General features: G+C 41.3%; 1 protein-coding gene across 1 annotated transcript in view; it reads right to left on the bottom strand.

The window, feature by feature from the left end:
• LOC121277667 (serine/threonine-protein kinase MRCK alpha-like) overlaps positions 1-26,570 on the bottom strand; it is a 715,733-nt gene that overhangs the window by 210,425 nt on the left and 478,738 nt on the right. The window contains exons 16-19 of the mRNA XM_041187269.1: positions 21,893-21,998; positions 16,771-16,895; positions 5,508-5,613; positions 4,183-4,331 (exon numbers count right to left, since the gene is read on the bottom strand). Of these exons, the coding sequence (XP_041043203.1) occupies positions 4,183-4,331; positions 5,508-5,613; positions 16,771-16,895; positions 21,893-21,998 (486 nt within the window). The remainder of the gene's footprint in view (positions 1-4,182; positions 4,332-5,507; positions 5,614-16,770; positions 16,896-21,892; positions 21,999-26,570) is intronic.

Genomic DNA, 26,570 nt, shown 5'->3' with positions numbered 1-26,570 from the left:
TTTTGAGGAAGAGAGTTCCAACGACTCTCAACCTTCAGAGAAAAAAATTCTCCTCATCCGTCTTAAAAATGAGTGATCCCTAATTCTAGATTAGCCCACAAGAGGAAACATCCTCCACATCCAACCTGTCAAGACCCCTTAGGATCTTAAAGGTTTCAATTAGCCACCTCTTACTCTTCTAAATTCCAGTGGAAGTGAGACACCTTGGAGTGTGTCCACAGGGAACTCTGAAGGTGGCAGTTCAGATGGGTATGGTGGTCAAGAAAGCACATTTCCTTTAATGGGCAAGGTTGTGAATACAAAAGCAGGGATGTAATGATAGAACTGTATAAAATGCAGGTTAGGCCACAGCTGGAATCTTGTGTATAGTTCTGGTCACCATATTACATAATTGCTCTAGCTGGACAGGGTACAGAGACCTACAAGAATGTTGCCAGGGCTTGAAAATTGAGGAAAGATTTGGTAGACTAGGGTTGTTTTCCTTAGAATAGAGGAGGCTGAGGGGTGACCTAATTGAGGTGTACAAATTGAGGGGTCAAGATAGGGTAGACAGGAAAGATCTGTTTTCCCTCTAGCTGAGGGGTCAATTACCAGGGGGCATTGTATTAAGGTGATTGGTGGAAGGATTAGAGGGGACATGAGGAAAAACTTTTTTACCCAGGAGGTATTGGGCATCTGGAATTCACTGCCTAAATTAGCAGTTGAGGCTGAAACGCTCAACTCCTTTAAAAGATGCCTGGAACTGCACCTGAAGTGCTATAGCCTGCAAGGCTATGGACCAGGTGCTGGAAAGTGGGATTAAAAATGATCAGCTAGTTTTTTTTGGCTGATGCAGACATGATGGACTGAATCGCCTCTTTCTGTGGCGTAGCCTATGATTCAATTGTTCTAATTATTTTGCATCTCACTTCAAGGTCAAAGACACAAAACGCATCCTAAGAATAATAGAAAATCAAGGAGCAAAAGGGGGAGAACTTCTATCATTAGAGGAAAAAGTACTTGAAAACTAACATGACTAAAGGTTGACAAATCTCCTGGGCCTGATTATTTCTGCAGCCTGGTCTGCAGGTTGTGGGATTGGTGTACTTTTCCAAAATGCCCTAGATTCTGGAAAGGGCCTAGTGAATTGGAAAACCACAAATATGAGGCCCCAGTTCAAGAAAGAAGGTAGATAGAAAGCTGGAAACTATAGGCTAGTCAGCTTAACATCTGTCACTGAGGAAAATACTGGAATCCATTAGCAAGGAAGTAATAGCAAGACATTTAAAAAATCATAAACTATCAAGCACAGTCAACATGGTTTCATGAAAAGGAAATAGTGTTTAACAAATTCATTAGAGCTCTTTGAGGATGTAACAAACAATGTGCATAAAGGAGTACCAGTAGATGTAATATATTTGGATTTCCAAAAGGCATTCAATAATGTGCTATATAAAAGGTTACTACACAAGTTAAGAGCTCATGGAGCATAATGTGAGTTGTCCGCTTTGGTTGGAATAATAGAGAAGCAGAATATTATTTTAAATGGAGAGAGATTACAGAATGCTGCAGTAAGAGGGATCTAGATGTCCCCATACATGGATCTCAAAGTTAGCATGCAGGTACAGCAACTAATTAGGAAGGCAAAAGGAATTTTGGGATGGAGGATAAAAGTAAGGAAGTATTGCTACAACTAATAGAAGGCATTGGTGAGACCACAGCTAGAGTACTGTCTATAGCTTTGGTCTTTTTAATGAGGGATACACTTGCATTACAGGCAGCTCAGAAGGTTCACCAGGCTGATTCCTGGGATGAAGGGGTTGTCTCAAGGAAAGGTTGAGCAAGTTGGCCTTATACTCAATGGATTTTAGAAGAATAAAAGGTGATCCTTTTGAAACACAAGATTTGTTTGAGGGGGTTTGAAAGAGTAGATATGGGCAGGATATTTCCCTTTGTAGAGGAATTTAGAACTGGGTAGCATAGTTTCAAAACAAGGGATCTCCCATTTAAAATGGAGATGAGGAATTTCTTCTCTCAAAGGGTCATTTAATCTTTGAAATTCTCTACCCAGAGAACAGATGAGGTCATTGAATATATTCAAGGTTGAATTAGACAGATTTTTGATTTACATGGGAGTTGCAGGCAGCAAGTGGAGTTAAAGCCTTGATCAGATGAACCATGAATTACGGAGCAGGCTTGAAGGGCTGAATGGACTACTAATATTTCTTATATTCTTATGTAAGGCTTTTGGCTGGGTGAAATTGCTGGGAGGTTAGCATCCACATGTTACCAGGACTGGGGTCGGCACCATTCACTGTCAAATGGCCAAGAAGTTGCTAGGTCTGTTTACTGTTGAGTCCAATGGGTCAGACATGGAGGCTAAGCAGTGGCCCAGACTGACTTTGTCCTCCCTAATCCTACTCAGTGAGGCCAATTGTGCTGCTCTGTCACTACCCCAAATGATTTCAGCTAGCTAAGCAAAGAGCAAAAAATAAAAATGAATTCTTTCTGGGCTGAATAGCTCAAATGCTCAATGGAAGGTCATTCTGAGAGCACTTACTCCTAAGTTTCTGAAATTTTTGCTTTATATCTCTGTCTGACTCTTTAAATCCTGAGTCATTGGCCTATGTCAGTTTGGTCAATGCCTTCTCTGGTGAACCATTTGCACTTTTAATATTTATAAAATATTTTAGGTTTCAATTTACCGTTGCCTGCTAAGCTTTTCCTGACACTTCTCCTTGCTTCCCATATGAACTTTTTCCACTTTCCTCTTCTTCCTATAATCTGCCTGCACCTTGCTCCTGACATTTTGTCTTGAGCCCTTTTCTGTTTTATTTCAACTTTTTCATCCAGGACACATTAGCTTTGGACACTATGTTTCCCCTTCAATGGAATATGCCTAGATTGCTTACAAACTCTTTCTCTTCCCCAAGTGAATTCCATTGCTCTGTTACTGTTTTATCTGGGAATCACCTTTTCTAACTAACCTATGCTAGATCCCTTCATAAAATCCCAAAAACGAGCTTTTCCCCAGTTGAGCACTTTTATCATTGCTATTTTCAGGTCTCATTCCATAATTACTTTGAACCAGATTGTTATGGTCACTGTTATCTAGATGATCTCCTACAGGGACACACTCCACATGCTCTACTTCATATTAATAGATCTACGCATTAGTTCCACAGGATTCTTTCCACCTTTTATCAAGCAAAGGTCTACCGATAGACATTTAAACTCCTGTCTATTTTGTCAGACAGGACACAGAACAGAAGATTTCTATATTATATTTTACTCTATTCTAAATAGACTAAATGTGGTTTAAAACTTCACTTCAGGAAATGTTATTGCTGAGCAAAGTTTACTCTGTTGCCAGGAAGACCAAAACACACATGTAGCTATACTACGGGGAGATGTCCATTGTGGATATTTCCCCAATGTCAATGTCTCGGGTCAGTAATTTAATTTAATGGCTGCTGGGAGGCTGAAACTGGCAGTTTTAGATGTTTACATATACAGACTGACAGATGGGAAAGTAGGAAGAGTCAATCGCTGTGACAGCTGAACCATTAAGGTGTGATGTTTGGAGCGAGATATTAATATTGTGTATTACTACCTTTCTCCACAATGTGTGAATTCTGGTTGCCTGTCAACCCCAAAGAGCGTGTTTCTAAATTGAAAGGATTCTTTTGGTATAAAAGTATAGCTCTGACTGAGCTCCATGGTTTGAGATCCCATGGTCACCTCATCTGAGGTTACAATGTGAAGGTGTTCAAGGGACTGTTTCATTCATGATACTGGTTCCTTTCCAAGATATGTAGGAAATACATTCTGAAATATATTCTCAAACTTGTGAACTAATTCTACCTTTATTGTCTTAAATATAGTGCTTTCACTAATTTCTGTATCTTACTGCTCTAGGATTTTCTCCTTTTTCAAAAGTGGAGAGAGTAAGTGTCAGGATTCAGCACCATCTCCAGTGACCAATGGTACAATGAGAGGGTAAATTTTAACTCTGGGAATAGTGTATCAGACACAGCTTTTATAAGAATACAAAGTTGTTCTCCTGAGGATACTTGATTTTATGTGAACTGCCTTGTAATTTTGAATACAGGTAAAAGATGTATTGGGAGAAAGCTGATCCATAACTGGGAAAAGCAGGCACTTCTTAGCTTGGACAAGTTTCTACATATTTAGTAAGCTCACCACTCAGTAGATATGCTGGCTGCTTTGACCTTATTAAGCTCATCCTGGATTGACTGTTTGGCTCGGATCTCTGCATCGAGTGCCGACTGTAGTTCTAATCGAGCTGACATGTCCACTTTCTGAGACCGGCGCATCTTCCATGGCATATCCTGAGAGAGATAGAGACATGGAGATAATTATAGAAGGGAAAATGACAGAAAGAGAACCATTTATTTACAATGTGTTACAGTATATCCTGTCAATTTGTTCCTTTTAAAAGATAAACAATTCCCAAGAAGCATCTCTTTCATACAGTCAGAATTTACCATCAGTAGCTGCAAGTTCCAGCTGAGGCTTAGATTTCAAATGAAGGTAGGAGGAGGAATCTAACTGGTGAAAATGTTTTGCACCCATTTTACTAGAATTTACTAGTTTTATGGTTTGGTGAATCGCTTATGTGGACCTGTGCACCATATTGTAAAAGGACGTACACCATAAGTGACAACAAACCTCCTTCGGATGGCTCAGGTTCCCTAGCCTTTTGAAATTTATGCAGTTTTTTCCATTACTAACAAGTTCAAGTTGAAACAACATGAAGACCATAAGACATAGGAGCAGAAGTAGGCCATTCGGCCCACTGAGTCTGCTCTGCCAATCAATGAGATCATGGCTGATCTGATAAACCTCAACTCCACGTTCCTGCCTTTTCCCCAAAACCCTTGATTCCTTTACTGATTATAAATCTGTCTCTGTCAGCCTTGAATATATTTAACGACCCAACCTCTACAGCCCTCTACGGTAAAGAATTCGACAGATTCACTGCTCTCTGAAAGAAGAACTTCCAACTCATCTGTCTTAAATGGGTGACCCCTTACTCTGAGATCATGCCCTCTGGTCCTAGACTCTCCCACAAGGGGAAACAACCTCTCAGCATCTACCCTGTTAAGTCCCCTTAGAATCTTACATGTTTCAATAAGGTCGCCTCTCATTCTTCTAAACTCCAATGAGTACAGGTCCAACCTACTCGACCTCTCCTCATAAGAAAATCCCTCCATACCTGGGATCAAGCTAGTGAACCTTCTCTGGACTGACTCTAGTAGTGAGGATTCAGCTATAAAGAAGACAGCACACTTTAAGAAAGAGGTAGATTGAGTACACAGGGTGGGTGGGACATGGGGGAGTTTAGGAAGAAGTGTTTAGCCCTGATAAACCAGCTCTCATGGTGTGGGGCAGGCTCGATGTACCAGTTGGTCTTTTCTTGTCCGTATTTTCGTTAAAGTTTGGGACTAGAGTGGAAAAGGTTAATGGATTTTAACAGCCTGGAGTTAAAGAAAAAAGATCCTTACTGTTGCTCGTGCTCCTAAGCTTGAATTCCTCAAAGACTCCAACTCCTCGGTCATTTTGGTTGCCAGTGCCTGAAGATAGCCTCGGGCATCTTTCTCATCACTCACCCTGAAAACAAAGGCAATAAGATCACACTGATCGCTACTCAGAAGTGAATGAGGTAATCAATAAAATGGATGCAATATTCAGCAGCAGGTGCTTTTACTTTGAGAGATCTGTGTTCAGTCAGTGAGTGCCCCAAGCTGCAGCCTTACATGGCTGGTACAACACTGGCAGCATTTGCTAAGATCAGTTGCTGGGACGCCTGTTGTTCCAGCAGATCTCATGAATTACCAGTTGCAGCAAGTCCCAGCAGTTTCACAATTGCTTTGTGGCTGAATGACAGGCCCCTTGCTTTGTGAACCTGCAGGGCTAGGGCAATAATAAAGCACTTTTATTACAATTTTATTAACATTGAAAATAATTATTAGCAAAGCAATAGCCTTTTCTCTGGTTTGATTACAGATGAAGGAACATTGCAATCTGAGAATGAGAGATCTATTCTCTAATGGTTAACTTTCAGTGAGTCAGGTAGGAACTGATCAACTTAAGTTACTGAATACAATGTACTATATTTACTCCTTTATTTGCCAAGAAATGCAGGTTCCTACAGGATTCAATGTTTCATCACGTATTAGAGTTCTAATCTATCATCGTATGATAGGAAGCTTCACGACGTGCTGTGGAAGCACCAAGGGCTGTAACTCAGTCATCCACATTCCTGATCATCCAGCAGAATTTTCAGAGCTACCACTTTTTCATTTGTCTCAGATGTGGGTGAAGAGAGGGGAGCAAAGAGACCTTATCCCTGGTGTTGGGCTATGCAGTCTTGACAGGAGTTTTTTTTTTAATTTCTTCATTGGATGTGGGCGTTGCTGGCTAGGCCAGTGTTCATTACCTGTCCCTAATTGTTCAGAGGGCATTTAAGAGTCAACCACATTGCTGGTCTGGAGTTACGTGTATCAGACCAGGTAAGGACAGCAGATTTCTTCTCTAAAATACAGTAGTGAACCAGATGGGATTCTAAATCAGCAAGATTATAAATTTATAGATTTCACCATCTGCCCGTGGTGGGATTTCAACCCAAGTGCCCACAGCATTACCCTGGGTCTCTGGATTATTAGTCCCGTGACAATATCACTATGCCACTGCCTCTCCATTGAAGTTAGCTCAGAGGGAACTAGACACAGATATGTAAGATAACTAACAATACATAGGTGTGAGTGGAACTCGCTACTACAAGGAATGCTTGAAGCAAATAGTAAAGATGCATTTAAGGGGAACTAAACAAATACTGGGGGAAGGAGGGAATAGATGGTAGATTTAGATGAGAAAAGATGGGAGGAGGTCTGTGTCTGTGCCACATATCCTATGTTTATTTTTTATTCTTTCATGGATCTGTGCATTGCTGGCAAGGCCAGCATTTATTGCCCATCCTTAATTGCCCTTGAAGGTGGTAGTGAGCCATTTTCTTGAACTACTGCAGTCTATGTGGTGTGGTACACTCAGAGTGCTGTTAAGGTAAGCGTTCCAGGATTTGATCCAGCAACAGTGAAGGAAGGGGCATATAGTTCCAAGTCAATGTGGCTTGGAGGGGAACTTGCAGGTGATAGATGCTTGGGAACACCGTTGCCCTTGTCCTTCTAGGTGGTAGAGAATTGGAAGATGTTGAAGAATCCTTGGTGAGTTGCTGCACTACATCTTGTAGATGTTACACATTGCTGCCACTATGTGTCGGTGGTGGAGGGAGTGAATGTTTAAGTGGTAGATGGGGTGCCAATAAAGCAGGCTGCTTTGTCCTGGATGGTGTTGAGATCCTTGTGCTGTTGGAGCAGCACTCATCCAGGCAAGTGGCGAGTATTTTCTCTCAGTCCCACCTTGCGCCTTGTAGATGGTGGACAAGTTTTGATGGGTCAGGAGGTGAGTTACTTGCTACAGAATACCCAGCCTCTGACCTGTACTTGTCGCCACAGTATTTATATGGCTGGTCCATGTTCAGTTTCTGGTCAATGGTAACACCAGGATGTTGATAGTGGGGGAATTAAGCGATGGTAATGTCAAGGGATGATGGTTAGACCATCTCTTATTGCAGATGGTCATTGCCCAGCACTTGTGTGGCACAAATGTTATTTGCCACTTATCAGCTCAAGCTTGAATGTTGTCCAGGTCTCGCTGCTTATGGACACAGACTGCTTCAGTATCTGAGGAGTCATGAATAGTACTGAACATTGTGCAATCATCAGCAAACATCCCCACTTCTGACCTCATGATGGAAGGAAGGTCATTGATGAAGCAGCTGAAGATGGTTGGGCCGAGGACACTACCCTGAGGAACTCCTGCATAGATGTACTGGAGCTGAGATGATTGATCGACCTCCACCAACCACAACTATCTTCCTTTGTGCTAGGAGCAGCAGGAGGGGAGATGGTGAGAAGGGAAAACTATCAGTTGGTTTTATATTTTAATTACTGTAAATATTACTTCAAACTGAACTGTGGCAGTAGAATAAGAGGTATGGGAAAAGGTAAATCTAGGACTGGTTGCAAGTTTTTTTCCCCTCTTTCATACACTAGAAAAGGTGGTGTTGTGGTAATGTGACTGGACTTGCAACACAATACTCTGGGCACACTAGTTCACAATAAATCTGGAATTAATATGCATTGCAGCAACTCACCAAGGCTCCTTCAACAGCACCTTCCAAACCCATGACCTCTACCACCTAGAAGGACAAGGGGAGCAGGTGCATGGGAACACGGCCACTTGCAAGTTGCCCTCCAAGCTACATACCATTCCTCACTAGGAACTGTGGTATAGTTTCTTCACTGTCGTTGGGTCGAAGACCTAGAACTCCCTACCTAACAGCACTGTTAAGATACCTACAGATGGACTGCAGCGGTTCAAAAAAGCAGCTCACCATCACCTTCTCAAGGGAACTTCGGAATGGGCATTAGGAGCTAGCCTAGCCAATAATGTTGACAGCCTATAAAAGAATATTTTAAAAAGTGATCAGCGCATGGAGTGAACTCCTAGCAGGATTAGTGGAGACAGAAGTCCTGGAACCCTTTATGAACTAGTGAGATATTTGAGGGAGGACCATCATTTCTGAATTGATTAGCTCAAGTGAAGATGACTAGTACAACAAGGGGATGGTACATAAATTCTGTTTTGTCAGTGTCACAGATTCCAGTGTTTTTGTGACACAGTAAGTGCTGCAGCTGTATAATAAAGTTTAAAAAAAAAACACTTTCAAAAGAATGTTTTGGGACAATTTTTTCTGAGCCAAGAATTTTCTTTATTATTACTTCCCATTAGAGGGGAAATGAAATAGCCAAAGAGAAATTATGAGAAGAGACTGGCAGTTAACATAAGAGGGAATCCAACAGTCCTAAAGGCATATAAATCATAAAAGGATGGTGAGAGGAAGAATAGGAATAATTAGGGGACTAGGTGATTTACAGGTGATAATAGCTGAGATGATAAACAAACACTTTCATTTCTTTTCCAAGGAAGACTATACTGCCGAAGTTGTAGACACTGGATGGGCTTAAAATTGATTAAAAAGGAGATATTAGAAAGGCTAGTGGTAATTAAAGTTTATAGGTTACCAGGGCCAGATCAGACACATCCAAGGATACAGAGGGGATGAAGGATCGAAATTGCAGAAGTACTGGCCATAATTTTCCAATCCTCAGATACAGGGGACAGTGAAAATTGCAAATGTTACATATCCTTTATCGAATGAGGGTGTAAGGATAACCCCAGCAATAAGAGGCCATTCAGTTTATCCTTGATGATGGAAAAGCTTTCAGAAATGATAACTGGCAAAATTAAGAGTCACAGGGATAAGGGTAGATTAATTAAGTACAGCTAGCACGGATTTCTTAAGGGAAAATCATTTTAACTAATTTTGTTTTTCAGTGAAGTAACATTGGGTTGATGAGGATAATGCTGTTGATGTAGTATATGTGGACTTTGAAAAGGCATTTGCTAAAGAGCCACATAATAGGCTTGTCAGCCAAGTTGAAGTCCATTAAATAAAAGAGACAGTCAGCCTGGATACATAGCTGGCTGATTGAAAGGAAACAGAGTGGTTGTGAATGGTTGCTTTTAGAATTGGAGGAAGATATATGGCAGGGTTCCCTCCTGGGTTTGTTTTTGGACTGCTGCTTTTGATGATTAATACTAATGGCCTAGACTTGGGCATGGAAAAATTTTCAGATGACACAAAACTTGGAAGTATAGTGAACTATGAGGACAGTGTGGTGGAGGCAGGGTCAATCGTGGCTTTCAATTATCTGACAAAAAAAACCTGCAGAGCTACAGGACAAAGACAAAAGGGAATAGGCCTAGCTCTTACAGGGAGCCGGTGTGGACACCATAGGCCAAATAGCTGCCTTCTGTGTGGTAACAATCTATGATTTTCAGTCAGATATGTGGATATAGATGAAAATCTCCTAGTGAACACAAGGTGGCACAAGATGACCAAGTTTCAAAGCTGACAAAAGCTCAAATCATCAGACACTGAAGCAGTCGTGAAAAGAGGTATTACCAAGGTGTGAAATGAGTTCCAGTGTTATGTACTGGTTTGGATGTTTACTAAATAGGGTATAAGAGGTTTATTTTCAAAACCAATAAAATTAACATTGCATTAAAGATCCCAGACTGTCTAATGACTAGATGACTAGAGTGTTGCAATAAGGAGAATGTATTTAAAATAAAAATGAACACAATTACAAAAATGTATCATTCCAAATCATTGAAAAAATATAAATACTTAAACAAAATGCTATTCATCACCTGTCACAGCTAAAACATGCACATCTGTTCCTGTTTATTTAGGATTGAGCACATTAGGTCTACTTTGAGACATAATTCAGCAAGAAGCAAATGAGAACCGTAGTGGAGTGTTTCCCATCACATTCCCCTTCTCCTCCATTTAATTACTTTGAAGGATGGTTAGGCATTTAAAAAAATTCCTTAGAGTAGTTGCTGCTCGGTCATTTAGACCACCTAGGTTGCTATACTGATATGAATAATGTTCTGTGGCTCTGTTCTGCCACTCCGCCATCTTGCCAAATAAAACAACTGAAGTAAAACCTGGAATAATGCAGGAATTCCATGTGTTGTAATTTACCCTGAAATGTTCTATTTGTGCTGGTTATTTGTTCCAACATTAAGCATTTGCAAAGAAAATGCTGCATTGATATGACACCATAACAGATTGCAAAATGCTTCACATACAATAATTACTGTGACGTGCAGTCAGTATTATTTCTGTTGGATCATCTCCAATAGTCTTACTGCAACTATGTTGTACACAGCAAGATGCTACAATCAGCAATAAACTGAATGACTAGTTAATCTACTTTTTCAGTTGAGGGAGAAGGGTTGCTCAAGAGACCAGGGGCATTCCCTGCTCATCTCTGTCAAATCTTACAGGGTTTTCAACATCCACCTGAACCACAGGAGCAGATGGGGTCTTGCTTTACCACCTCTCTGAAAGACAGCACTTCCAACAGTGCAGCTCTTCCCTTCAGTACTTTACTGGAGCACTAGCCTAGACTCTGGGTTCAATCCCCAAACTAAAGCTCAGAGGCAAGAGCACTATCAAGTGAGCCGGTGCACATTGCAAGCTAGAAAAAAAAGTTATTTAATCATATAAAATGCCATTTTCCCCAGAATTAAAGAAACATTTCAAGTATTCAATGGGTTAAAATCACCTACTCCCAATAGAACAGGGCGAAATTCAAGGCAGTATGGGCCTAGTACTGGACTATGGGCTTTCACAGCAAGTCAGAAGCTCAATGAAAAGGATTTCACTTAGGCGATCGGGATTAATTTGAAAGTTTGTAATGCTATAGATGTCACACTTACACACTGGAGTGAACTTACAGGTTTGTTTTTCAAAGTGAAACCTCAAATATGATAAGTATCACCACAAAGTTGTTTTACCCGCGCACCCCCACCCCCCAACTTAACTTGTGGCTGGTCTAACATCTGTTTTCACTTGGCTAGACTGCTATTTTTTTTGTTGAATCAGGTCCAGTAATCCCATATTAAGATAATCCCCTGTGCAGAGGTGCACATTATATTCAGTGAGATGCACACTCATTTCCTAAACCACTGCTAGTAATGCTGTGGCCAAGCCAGCATGAGCAATGTTTAAATATCAGCAAACTCAACACAAGCCATGATCAACATTGAGCTTTCTTTTAACATCAAACTGAAATTCAGGATCTTTTGACAAAAATGGAAAGGGCAGTATGTTCACATGAAGAAAAATAGTTGAGTGAGCGAATTTAAAAAAAAAAATCCTCCTTTCAGTGTTTCACCTTCACATATCCTCTCCTTAGCTGGGATGTTAGGGCAGATTTAGTATATTTAGCTTATGTAGGTCATCGGAATTATTCCAATTATCTAACGAGGGGGCAAAATTAAGGCCATAGCAAAAGGTATCCCTTAGTGAGAGAGAGCAGCATTATCCGTATTGTCTTTATTTCCTGTTAGTCCATTTGTCTCCCATATATTTTTGCTCCAATACTGACTGTCAGGTATATCACTGGGGATAGGGAACTTGCTGAGGGTGGGTTGGTGGGTGAGGTGGGGCAGTCAAGCAGCCAACATTTACGACTATAAAAACAGAAAATGCTGGGAAATATTCAGCAGGTCTGACAACACCCATGGAGGGAGAAACAGGGATTGTAGGGCCGGATTCTGGCTGCTGAGGCAGCCTTGCTGGACTGGCCTTGGTAAAAAGTGCTCTAAATCGCAAGATTTTTGTTCCAGATGTCGGTGTGGTGGGGGGGGATGAAATTGGGCCCACTGACTAATGAAGCAAATGCGAAGAGGACACAGCACATAGGGTGAATACCAAGGTGGGATGCTTAGAAGGCCCACCTCGGTTCCCTGGAACTTTATCCCAGTTATTGCGGAAGATTTTAGGTCCTCTATCCCATACAAACCCTCACCCCACCCACCCCCATGGCCCCTCATAATCCCATGCTAACTCATGACCCCCAGTTCTGGAACACCAGTATTTAGCGCTACAGCTGGTATATTGTGGCGGTCCATCGTCTTTTCGGTATTCAGTGCACTTAGGTGTTTCTTGACATCATGTGGAGTGAATCTACTGAAGACTGATATCTGGGTTGGTGGGAACCAATATTCTCCCTGAAGTTTCTTTGTACTGCGCAGACTAAAAACTCAAGCACTAAATTTTTTCCCATGGCAGCTGATATTTTAAAATTCACTGAATATCAAGTTCTGGGTGGCCTGTTTATTTCAATATATGATCCACTCCAGATTGCTGTTCAGCCTTGCAAACATGCATCTTAGATGAAAAATTGCTCTCCTCAAAAGTCCTACTCTCTCTCTCCCCCCGTACCGCCAATTCCGCCTCTCCCACCGCGCCACCCATTCCACTCTTCCCCCTACACCACCCATTCACCAAGCTGGCCAAGTCCTAAATGACAGAGCTGCCAAGCTAATCTTGTCTCTGGTGGTGAGGTAACTAACACAATGGAACAACTTACTTGACTATGCCTCAACAACTGAATTGTTGATGACATATCACAACATATTAGCATTTGTATATACGACCCCTTCCAGTCTTTGTCTAAATCTTGTCTCCACACTGTGAAAGACTAGGATGGATCTGGTAGCCCAATACTTATCATTGCTAGGCACTGCAGATTATCAGAAGTGTATACCACACCTCAGAGACCTCATGTCCAGCATATCTCTCACTTCTCAATCACCACCAAGCTTCTCAATCACCATCAAGCTGGGTAATCAATCCTGTTTCAATGCAAGGTGTAAAAGGTGAATCGGTAGCAGCACCAATTATTTCTTAACAAGTACTAACCTCTTGTACTTAAACATAGGGCTCTCTGCATGGTGAACAGAAGCAGCAGCACAGGCTGTAAAGCAAGGCAAAACAGTGCCACAACCAATGGATTAGAGGAGAGCTCTCTGCCCTACCACATTCAGTCAAGAATGGTGGTGGACAGTCATGCAATTAACAGAAGAATGTTCCATGGACATAAACTATTCTCAACCATGGTAAAGACAGCATGGCAAAAGAAGTAAGGAGGAAATGTTTGCAGGCAACTTCAGCCAGAGGCACCTAGTGCATCCTACTTGGCCTCCTCCTGAGTTGGAGATATTGAAGACCAGGGTTCAATCAAACAGATTCACTCCAAATGATATTACAAGTGGCTGAATGCACTGGTTATAGCAAAGGCTATGGGCCTGTACAACATCCCAGCCATAGAACTAACATTTAGAACTAGACGGCTTAATCAAGCTGTTTCATTAGGACTATAACACTTGCATCTATCTAACAAAATGGAAACTTAGTTATGTGCATTGTCATGACAGATATCACTGCCCCAAATTACTTTCGGGCATAGTGAGCTTTTTAAAGGAAGGCATAAATTTTTTTAAAAATACAAACAAGCAAAAGCTAGCTGAAAATATAAAGTGACCATTTGCTGGAAAATTCCTATGTGGATTACACTTGACCGACTAGTCCAGGGAGAATGGAATGTTGCACCTAAAAAGGTCTACTTCAGAGAGAGACACTTCAAAGGAAGAGATGCAATGCAAAAAACTGAACTTTAATCTCCTGTGGTTACGGAGACAATGGAGACAGATTACCATCTCAACAGAAACCATCTCCTGTTGAGTTATAGCTCAGAATGTGGACAGGATCGGAGTTGAAAGAAAGCAGATTCTGAGCGAAAGACATGTCTGTTTTTCCCTTCCAGGAATACACAAGAAAAAGGGTTAAAAGGTCAACTGCAAATCTGATCTGTGTATGCTAGTTCTGGTGTTCTAGTGCGTGTTGTGAAGGTCACAGCTGAAGAACATCAATTAGGTATCCCTGCAGCTTGCAGATAACAGAAGTCTCTCTCTGTTGCTGGAGGCAAGCCATAAGTCAAAAAGGAAACAGGACAACTCCTTCAGCTAACCTGCAGAACCAGGTGGCTCCAAACTAACTGCTTAACTGCCAAAGTCAGCTGAACCTGAATCACCTAACTTCACAGCTGCAATGTTCCACCATCTACTCCCAGACAAGCCAAAGACTGATTCATATGTTTTTAAATTTTACTTTTGGACTCAACTTCTCATTTCTAATGTGTGTTATGTTTTCACCATTTTTTTCTCAGTTTTAGTAACGAATAAACTTACCCTTTCTTTGACTCAAGAAGACCTGGTTAAATTGGCTTCTTCCAAAACATAAATACATTTGGACTGGGAAAAGGTGTCCATGAGGCTCAAGGGATCCTTTCTAAATTAACCTTGTTGCGACCAACTGAGAGGATTGAATAAAGAAGGGGACCCAGTTCATCCCTCCTCATCTGGGAGCATAACAAATTGGGGGAAACTCACCCAGAAACTGGTCGTAACAGCATCAATCCATAAAAAGGATAAATGAACCCAGCAAATACTTCTCAATCAAGCAGCTTCCCCATCACCAATGACGTGATGAAAGGACTCAGTAACAATGCCATGAGATAGCACCCACTCACCTATGCTCAATTTAATTCCGCCAGCACTATTTACCTCCCGACCTCATCACAGATTTAATCCTGAAAATGGACACCAAGTGTAATTGGGGGGGGATGGGGATTGATGGAGGGGGGTGTTCACCATCCTCCAGAAGCTAAACCTGACCAGCTATATCAACACTGTGGCTACAGGAACAAGGCAGCTCTGACCTCTCCACCACCTAAGAAGCTTGTCAGGAGCACGCTGAAATAAATGTGATTTGTCTGGATAGGTGATGTCACAACACTCCTAATCTAGGACAAAATGCTTTGCTTCATGGGTGGCCCTGCTGCATACGCAATATTCAGCCCTTTTACCACCTGCACACCAGGGCTGTAGCACGTAGCGTAACAGCACTGTAGCAACTCAGCAAAGTTGCTTCAACAGCACCTCCACCTCGAAGTCCTGTGGCCTCTACCACAAGTTTTTAATTGTATATCAAATGGGGGTATTTTGTATTCTGGTGGTGGGCATTAATTGGCAGTACTCATATCTCTAGGAGCAGGTTTGGTACAGTGTCCCTTTAAAGGCTTTTAATTAATTAGTTTATTTGTTTAATTGGTTTAAAAAAGGAGCAGGCTAAAAGAGTAGTTGGAGGTACACAACATGTAATGAACTACAGAGCATCCCCGAGTTTCTCTAATTAAATGTTTACGTCTACAAAGACTAACACAGGAATCCATTCTTCACTGCCTGGATATCTGAGTTTTAGCACAGAGAAGATGAAGAGCAGCCATGTCCTGGAAACACCATTATCCAAATCTCTCTCCAAATCGCCCACTATCCTTACTTGAACATGTATCACTGTTCCTTTAGCTTGACTGAGTCAAAGTCCTGAAAATCCCCACTTAATATTCTTCATTAAGTAATGAACTATACAACAACACAACAGGTAGTCAACTATTGCAAAACATGAGAGATTTTAAATAGCTTATAGAACTCTCTGGGGTGTAATGCACTACAGAGCTTCCCAGAGAGTAATAAACAACCAAGCTTCTCAGAGTGTAATGAACTTTGGAGCATCCCAGAATGTAAAGAACTACAGAGCATCCCAGAATGTAATGAACTACAGAGCATCCCTGAGTGTAATGAACTACAGAGCATCCCAGAATGTAATGCACTACACAACATTGCAGCGTATAATGAACTACAGGGCTTCCCAAAGAGTAATAAACAACCAAGCTTCTCAGAGTGTAATGAATTACAGATTCCCAAAGTGTAATGGACTACTGAGCTTCCCACAGCATAATAAAAACTAACTTTCCCATAGTGTAATGAACTATAGAGAAATTATTGAGTGTAATGAACTATTGAGATTTCCCAAAGCATAATGAATGATCGAAAAATCCCAGTATTTAATGAACTACAAAGTTTCCCAGAATGTAACAAACTATAGAGTGCAATGAAATATACTGTATAATATATTATAGAAGTGCAAGCCACTTAATAATTCATACAGCTGACTAACATGGAGCTCTCAAGTACATTCTAAAATATAAAGAGAAACATTCGCCTCTGGATTTACATTATAACTGCAAAGCTGATTAGTGCTAACTGTAGAACTCCAGAATAAAACTATCCTTAAACAATTATAAAAGTCAGCATTTTTCTCCAGCATTACACAGCAACATGTATTAACCTGCACAGAGCTAACATACATTTGAAGGTACTAACCATTGAATGATCTCTGTGATTTGGGCCTCCCAGTGTGCCACAGATTCCTTCTTGTCTGCTAGGTCCCGTAACTCTTCCTCCATCTGTTTGTTGCTTGTACTTAGCTTCTCAAACATGATGGTGAGCTGCATGAAAGCAAGAGCAAGAGTTGCAACAAATTAGTTTATATATTACCCACTCAAGTACTCATGGTTATTTCCAGTCCTCACTCGGCAGCAGTAACAAGATGACCTTTTTGAGTTATATTGTTGAAATTAACAAAGGGATGTCAACATCCTGGGGGTTACCATTGACCAGAAACTGAACTGAACCAGCCATATAAATACTGCGGCTGCAAGAGCAGATCAGAAGCTGACAATTCTTTGACGAGTAACTCATCTCCAGAATCCCCAAAGCCTGTCCCCAATCAACAAGACACAAGTCAGGAGTGTGCTGGGACACTCTCCACTTGCCTGGATGAATGCAGTTCCAACAACACTCAAGAATCTTGACACCAGCCAGGATAAAGCAGCCCACTTGACTAGCACCCCATCCACCACCTTCAACATTCTCTGCCTCCAGCACTGACACACAGTGGCAGCAGTGTGTACCATCTACAAGGTGCATGGTAGCAATTCAAGGTTCCTTCAACAGCACCTTCCAAACCCACGACCTCTACTACCTAGGAAGACAAGGGCACCAGATGTATGGAAACCCCACCACCTGCAAGTTCCCCTCCAAGCCACTCACCATTCTCCATATCGCCATTCCTTCACTGGTTCAAAATCCTGGAACTCCCTCTCTAACAGCACTGTTGGTGTACCTACAGCACATGGACTACAGTGATTCAAGAAGGCAGCTCACCACCACCTTCTTAAGGGCAACTAAGGATGGGCAATAAACGCTGGTCCAGCCAGTGATGCCATTGGCAGCGAGACACAATAACTCATGAGTATGGGAAGTTGCAATGATCTAACTCAGATGTTCCCAACTGTGACCCAGAGCAAGAGGTCCATAGCAATGCAGCCCCTCTAAGCCAAGATGACTCAGTCCTCCAGCTCTTATATTTCTTATTCACAGGTCTGTTCTGTTTGAATTGTGTGGCTTGCACAGGGTTGTTCCAACCCAGTTGCTTTGTTGGTGGGCAAATCCAAATCAGATCTGTTAGTAGCAGAACTTGTGATACATAGAACATGGATTTGAAATTTAAATTGGGCTCCACACTGCCTTTGAGGGCGAAGAGCTTGGACCATTTAACATCTAAAGCATGAAGATATTTGGCACAATGTCTATGGTTCGGGGCCTTTATCCAATAACTTTTTACTAGTACACCTTGTATAGCATTGCTCAGTGAGCAGTGGGACTACAGGAATATCTAAATTCCAGATTAAGAACCTAAACACTGACAACATCCAGTTTTATCTCACCACCACCCTTCTTGACCCCCCCCACTATCTCTAAATAGTCTGACTGAGTTGAGCTTGCCCAATCTCTTTCCCTCTCTTTCCTCACTTGCTAACTTCTCTCTCTCTGAAGTTCAGGTTCATGCCTTCACATTTCTATCTCTTGCAAGCTTTACTTTTCCTATTCCTCTCTTTCCCATTGAAGATTTTTTATTTCTATTTCTTTTAATCTATCCTTTTCTCTTTCCTTCTCCTTTCTTTCTAACTCCAGTTTTATTCATTTCTCTTTCATTTTCTCTTTCTTCCAATTCAAGCTGTTGTCTTTCTCTATCTCTTTCTATAGCAAGCTGCTTCATTTGCAATTGAAGTCTTACTACCTCCAGCTGTGACTCACTATTTTCAGGTATTCCTTCCACCAACTTTAAATGCTGAGTAAGTACTTTAACCATATCAGCCTTATGAAATTCTGCTTTTATCTCCACCTGCGCTTTCTCTGCTAATTCTTTCAACTGAGTTTTAGTCAGAATTTTCAAATACTTCACAGATACATTTTCCCCTCCCAGAAAAGTCGTAGCAATTGCCAAAGCCATTTCGCAGTCTAACCACTTTAAAACCCCTCAACACAAAACTCCTGAGTTCAGCATTCTTTTCGTACACGTATCCTTTGGGTTCACAAACTCCAACCCAAACAAAGAATTTTAATAATTCTGGTCGAGCCCCCAAATTTGTTATGACCATAGCCGGTGTTAATTGCTGCACAAACCAAATCCCAGAGGGAAACTTGATCTTAGGGCCACAACCTTTTTTTTGTATTTTGATAACAAGATGACAACGTGCCCAATCTCAGCAGTGACATTTGGGTTTTTGAAAATTACAAGTAAAAGTTTTATTAACAAACAAAACACTTAAACACACAAGATTACAGTTACACAGTAAAGGTTAGTCTTACAAAACATTCCTCCAAAACTCTCTACTTGGTCAAGCCTACAAGCAAACACTTTCCAGGCAACACTCCCTTATAGATATTTAAATATGGAATCAGTAATATCACACAAGGCAGACCGCTGTAGCTTCAATAAAGATGTACCACATGACCTGTGCCCTCTTCAACTCTGCTCTGGAATTCATTTCAGAATCAAACTGCTTGCTGCAGCCCAAAACTTCTCAACAGCTCAAACAGCTCCAGTTACCTCCAGCCATCTCCAGCTTTACAGCTCGACAGCTATCCAGCTCAATTGCTATCTTTAACTCTCTCTCCCCAACAGCTATCCAAAGTAACTCTAATATAGCTTTTTTTCCCTTTCATCTCAGTCCCATTGTTCTCACACCCCTTGGAAATTCAAGCACTTCCAAATATGAGATCTTTCATGTTTCAATCTTGTCTTTGCTTTTGGGTCAATAGAAATATAATACCCCACTACTATTTATCAATGGACTCCTGCAGGATGCAAATTTCTTCCTTGCCACCTCTGACTCCTTTGAAATTCAATAACCTCCCAATTTAACTAAAGTACAAATGTTAGATCTAACCTATTTACTTGTACCTCAAACTTAACACCTTTAACCTTTTCATGTTTCCAAACACCCAGGCAGCCTGACTCCTATTAGCCTCTTGCCCTCTTAATTAAATCACACACAGCCACCCAGCCTTCTTAACAAAACAACACAATATTTCGCAAAATATTTAAAAAAAAACACCCATTCTCACAACTGGGGAGATGGTGACATAATGGTATTGTCACTGGACTAGTATTCCAGAAGACCCAGGGTAATTCTCTGGGGACCTGGGTTCAAATCCCACCACAACAGATGGTGAAATTTGAATTCAATAAAAATCCAGAATTAAAAGTCTGATGATGACCATGAAACCATTGCCAATTGTCATAAAAACCCATCTGGTTCACTAATGTTCTTTAGGGAAGGAAATCTGCTGCCCTTACCTGGTCTGGCCTACATATGACTCCAGACCCATTGCAAAGTGGTTGACTCTTAAAATGCCCTCTGAACAGGGCAATTAGGGACAGGCAATAAATGCTGGCATAGCCAGCGACACCCACATTCCATGAATGAATAAAAACTATTTCAATGCTCACTGACCTACACTGGCTCTTGGTTAAGCAACATTTTGATTAAAAAATTCTCATCCTTGTTTTCAAATTCCCTGATGGCTTCGCTTCTCATCTCTGTAATCTCCGCCAGCCTGGCAACTCTCAGATATATCTGTACTCCTCCAATCCTAGCCTCATATAGGCACTTGGGAATTCAGATTATAAGCACCAATTTGAAATATCTAAAGGAATGTCACCATAAAAGCTCCATCAAACTTCATGACAACAAGAAGTTAAGTTTTGAGGAAGGAAGGGTGTGCACATTGATTAAATAAAAGTGAAAAACAGATGTCGAACTGCACTGTAACTGGCAGATTTGTGTGTGTGTTCTGGTAGCTCATTGAGTGACAAGACACATTCAGAAGCCTGTTTGAGAGGTTTTAGATAGTAGTCCATTACATGGTAGATAATTTTTTAGATTATATTTTCTGCCTTCACCGGATTTTTCTGCCACCCCCACCTCAGCGTGTTGATTCCTTGCCTTGAGACAATATGCTTCCAAAAAGGATAAAAACAGCAGATTTTACAAATACACAGATCTGTCAGCGCCTGTAAAGAAAAAGTGCAGGATGCAACAATCCAGTGTGGACCCTTCACCTGAATGATTATGAATTCTCACAAAAGATGCAAACCAAAAAACGTCATGTCCTGGAGGGCCCGCCTGTGACTCCGATCCCACATTACATGGTTTATCTGAACAGCCACCAGGCAACAAAGCCTTAGATTATCCTGCTCTTCAAACAACACCATCTTCAATAGGAAAGTGAGGACATTGGTTTAATTTGAAGGATGGGATCTACACCATCACAGCTCACCTTCAAGACTGCACAGCAGTATAAACATAGGTTATATGCTCAAATTTGAGTGATTTTTCCCTCTGCAGTACTTCCTCAAATTTGTCATTGTAGAGCAAGCTAATTGCAACTTATTTTGACTCTATGCATTTCAGAGATGCATCTTGATGATGGGCTGAGCACCAAGGATATGTATTCTGCTTTTGCACACAGATTAAAGCAAATATTATTTTTGATTAAGGCATTAAACCCAAGCTTATAGAATTTTAAATTCTGATTGTGAAATAATTTTAAAGGAGTTACTTTTTATAGTTTCATGAATTACCATAAATTCACCTACAAGTTTTGCATAATCTTAAGATTTAACTTGCTAAAGGAAAGGTGCTAATATTTTACCAACCCTTTGAGAAATAAGGCTATCAGTACTAAGCAAGAATCTTGCAAGGATTGGCTTTAATATTCAACAGATAAACAATTCTTTTGGATTTAGACATGGAATGGATACAGAAACATAAATAGCTAGTGGACATGCTGTATGAAATGATTCCCCCAGACTGATATCTCAAATGACATTTCTTGCGAAGAATGATCATTTCGTCTGAAGTTTATTACATAAATGTAAATCAGCCACAAAGGACTGATCCTGGGTCAATTATTTCACAATCAAAACAATGCGAAACTTGGGAATGTAAAATCAAAATCAATCAGTACAAATATTCAAAATGAGGAGTCACAAAACCTTTCCATCCAAAACTCAATTGCCTTCAGTAGTTCAAGCATCGTGAATCGGTCACCATACAGACACAATATGTCTCACAGAACCCCGGGGCAGTCTCACCTTATCAAGTTCATTTGATAACTTCTTATTGTCTTCGCTCAGCATGATCCTCTCCCGTTCATACTTTTGCTTGAATTCACCCTCAAACTCTTCCCTTTCGTTTTGACTGTATTAAAAAAAAAGTATACTTATTTCAAATTGGGTTATTTCTAACCAAACTCCATCAAATACTTTAAATGGAAGGTAACACTTTGTTAAGAGTGCCTCTTGGCGCAAGTCCACCATCAATTCTAGCATGAGAAGTTGGTTAAAATAAAATATGCACTGCTAGGGTAGATTAAAAGGAACAAGGAAAGAAGTTTCTAACTCTTTCAACATTTACAAGAATCTGATTTTCCTGTAACCCAGGCTTAGCTGTCACATCTAACAATTGGTGCAGTCTCAACATTCTCATGTGTTTGTACTGATGGACAGCAACAATGCTTTGTGAAATCCCATTGATCAATCCCTATTAGTCACTCATGTCATCCAAGAATTCACACTGCTCTCCATCCCCTCCAGTTGTGTATAATTCCTGATACAGGGTCATTAATTATAATTCAGGAACAACGAGCCCCAGTTAATGATATTTCCTATTCTTGTTATGATGAACCCATATAATCGGAAATGTGCTGTCTGCAAGGTTGCTGGAATCAGATTCAACAGTAACTTTTGAAAGAGAATTGGATATATCCTTAGAAACAAAGAATAATACAGCACAAAGGAGGTCAAGTTATTCATATATATTAAAACAGCAGTGGTCCCAACACTGAACTTTGATGTACTTCATACTACCCTTCAAAATAACAGAAGCAACAACTTGAATTTATACAGCACTTTTAAAAGATAAATCATCCCAAGGTGCTTCGCTGGAGTGCCAAGCAATATTTAACACTGTGAAGTAGAAGAGTAAGTGGGGTTTGTGCAGAAGTGTGCAGAAAAAGAATATGGCCTTGAGTCAGGGTATAATATCCTTGTGGGGTAATACGTGGGGTATCTTTTGGGATATATCCTTGTGGGGTAATAAATGGGATATCTTTTGGGGCAGCGTTTGTTGGGATGAGTGTCTTGCTAGGCCATTTCAGATCTGGAGTCACATGCAGGCCAGACCAAGCAAGGATGGCCGATTTCCTTCCCTAAAGGGGCCAGGTGGGGTTTTTATGGCAACTGATTACTAAGACTAGCTTTAGGTTACAGTTTTTTTATAATGGAATTTAAATTCCACTAAGTTCCCCACCCCCACTAGGGCTATCTGTACCTTGCTCGTCCTGCTTTCTACCCTTAATGTCACCTTTAGCACATTCCTTAGCTAATATCACCACTGTGAACACCCCTTTGTCCTTTTGTCTATGACATCTTTGGCAATCTCTTCTTTATCTCCAGCTATCACTGGCCCTCCATCCAGCTCTACCTGTCCCACCCCCCTCAACCAGCTTATATTTCACCTCATTTCTGTTTTTCCTTAGTGGTGGGATTTGAACCCATATTCCCAGAGCATTTAGATAAAAGCAAAATACTGCGGACACTGGAAATCTGAAACAAAAACAAAAATAGCTGGAAAAACCCAGCAGGTCTGACAGCATCTGCGGATAGGAACACACTTAACGGTTTTGAGTCTGTATGACTCTTCATCAGAACTAAGGAAAAATAGAAATGAGGTGAAATATAAGCTGGTTGAGGGGGGTGGGACAGGTAGAGCTGGATAGAGGACTTCCCTCAAGTTAATCTACTACATTCGCTGCTCCCAATGTGGTTTCCTCTACATTGGAGAGACCAAACGCAGACTGGGTGACTGCTTTGTGGAACACCTTCGGTCTGTCTGCAGGCATGACCCAGGCCTTCCTGTCGCTTGGCATTTCAACATACCGCCCTGCTCTTATGCCCACATGTCCATCCTTGGCCTGCTGCAATGTTCCAGTGAAGCTCAATGCAAACTGGAGGAACAGCACCTCATCTTCCGATTAGGCACTTTGCAGCCTTCCGGACTTAACATTGAGTTCAACAACTTCAGATCATGAACTCTCTCCTCCATCCCCATCCCTTTCCGATCCCCCTTTTTCCAATAATTTATAATTTTTAAAATTTTTTTTAAATATATTTTTCTTTTCCCACCTATTTCCATTATTTTTAAATGTATTTCCATCCATTGTTTCATCTCCACCTTTTAGCCTATTTCGAACCCTTCCCCCCACCCCACCCCCACTAGGGCTACCTGTACCTTGCTTGTCCTGCTTTCTACCCTTAATGTCACCTTTAGCACATTCCTTAGCTAATATCACCACTGTGAACACCCCTTTGTCCTTTTGTCTATGACATCTTTGGCAATCTCTTCTTTACCTCCAGCTATCACTGGCCCTCCATCCAGCTCTACCTGTCCCACCCCCCTCAACCAGCTTATATTTCACCTCATTTCTGTTTTTCCTTAGTTCTGATGAAGAGTCATAGGGACTCAAAATGTTAACTGTATTCCTCTCCGCAGACGGTGTCAGACCTGCTGAGTTTTTGCAGCTATTATTGTTTTTGTCCGCAGAGCTTTTGCCTCGGCCTCTGGGTTACTAGCCCAGTGATATTACCACTATGCCACCGTCTCCTCTGATCTGTTTGTGAAAAGGTGAGAGGAAAGTGGTGTATCTTCCTGTGGTGAGGATAGAGGAAAGGAAAGTAGGATATGTTTCTGTGTTGAGGGGAGAGTGGGATATTTTTCTAAGGATTCAGGACTTTACCATGCAAAAGCATGGAAGTTGTGATGAATCTGTATAAAACACTGGTTCAGCCTCACCTGGTGTATTGTGTCCAATTCTGGGCACCACACTTTAGGAAGGCTGGCTTTAGAGAGGATACAGATAAGATGCACCAGAATGGTTCCCCAGAATCAGCGAATGGTTTTAGCTTAAAAGGAGGCCATTCGGCCTGTCATATCTGTGCTGGCTCTCTGAATGAGCAATTCATCTAGAGCCACTCCCCCACTTTCTCCCCATAGCCCTGTATCTTCTTCCTTTTCAGATAATGATCCAATTCTATCTAGAATGCCTCGATTGAACCTGTCTCCAGCACACTCTCAGGCAGTGCACTCCAGATCCTAAGCACTTATTGCCTGAAAAAGATTTTCCTCCTGTCGCCATTGCTTCTTTTGTCAATTACCTTAAATCTGTGCCCGATTTTCTCGATCCTTCCAGCAATGGGAATTGTTTCTCTCGATCTACTCTGTCCAGACCCCCATGATTTTGAATACCTCTAGCAAATCTCCTCTCAGCCTTCTCTTTTCCAAGGAATAGAGTCCCCAACTTCTCAATTCTATTTATGTAATTGAAGTTCCTCATCCCAGGAACTATTCTTGTGAATCTTTTCTGCACTCTCTCTAATGCCTTCACATTGTTCCTAAAGTGTGGCGCCCAGGGTTGAACGTAATACACCAGTTGAGGCCGAACCAGTATTTTATAGAAGTTTAACATAACCTCCTTGCACTTGTACTCTATGCCCCTCTTAATAAAGCCTAGAATGCTACATGCTTCATTAATCACTCTCTCAACTTGTACTGCCACTTTCAATGATTTATGCATATACACACCCAGGTCCCTCTGCTCCTGCACCCCTTTAGAATTGTACCTTTTTGTTTAATAGTGTCTCTTTGTGTTCCTTCTACCAAAATGAATCACTTCACACTTTCAGGTACGAGGCACTTCAGTCACTTGATTAGACTGGAGAAGCTGGGGTTATAGTCTTTAAAGAAGGGAAGGTTGAAAGGAGATTTGTTAGAAGTGTTCAAAATTATGAGGGGTCTAGACAGAGTAGACGGGTAAGTTGTTCCCTTTGACAAAGGGTTGAGAACCAAGGACACCGACTTAAGGTGATTGGCAAAAGAACCAAAGGTAACATAGAAAAAAGATTCTATGCAGCAAGCAGGTAAGATCCAGAATGCACTGTCTGAGAGTGTGGTGGTGGCAGATTCAATTGTGGCTTTCAAAAGAGAATTGGATAAGCAACTGAAGATAAGAAATTTGCAGTGTTACAGGGAAAGTGCAGGGCAGTGAAACCAGCTGAGTTGCTCTTGCAGATAGCCGGCACAGACTCACAAGCCAAATGGCCTCCTCCAATGCTGTAGCCATTCTATGGTTCTATAAGGAGATATTAGGCAGGTGTCCCAAAGCTTGGCCAAAGAATTTTAAGGAATGCCTTAAATGAGACAGTGGTAGAGAGGTAGAGGTTTAGGGAAGGGCCCTGGCAGCTGAAGGCACAGCCACCAGTAGTGGAGTGATTATAGTCGGGGATATGCAAGAAGCCAGAATTGAAGGAGCACAGAGATTGAAGAGGGTTGTAGGCCTGGCAGAGGTTACAGAGATAGGGAGGGGCAGGGCCACAGAGAACTTTGAAAAGGACAAGAGTTTTGAAACTGAGTTGTTACTCAACCGGAAGGGGTGATGTGTCAATGGGAGGAGGCTTGAGTTTGGAATCAGGCAGCAGGGTTTTAAATGAGCTCAAGTTTATGGAGGATGGAAGATAGGATGCCAGCCAGGGGAGTGCTGAAATAGTCAAATCTAAGTGTACAAATCTAGAGGCAACAATGGCAAGGGTGATTGTTTCAGCAGCAGCTGAGCTGAGATGGAGTGGAGACAGGAGATATCAGAGTTGGAAGTATGCAGTCTTGTGATTGAACAGATATATATTTGGAAGCTCATCTTGGGGCCAAATACAATAAAGT

The sequence above is a fragment of the Carcharodon carcharias genome, chromosome 5, assembly GCF_017639515.1.
Source record: "Carcharodon carcharias isolate sCarCar2 chromosome 5, sCarCar2.pri, whole genome shotgun sequence".
Lineage (NCBI taxonomy): Eukaryota > Metazoa > Chordata > Chondrichthyes > Lamniformes > Lamnidae > Carcharodon > Carcharodon carcharias.
This window is presented reverse-complemented; position numbering and strand designations above follow the sequence as displayed.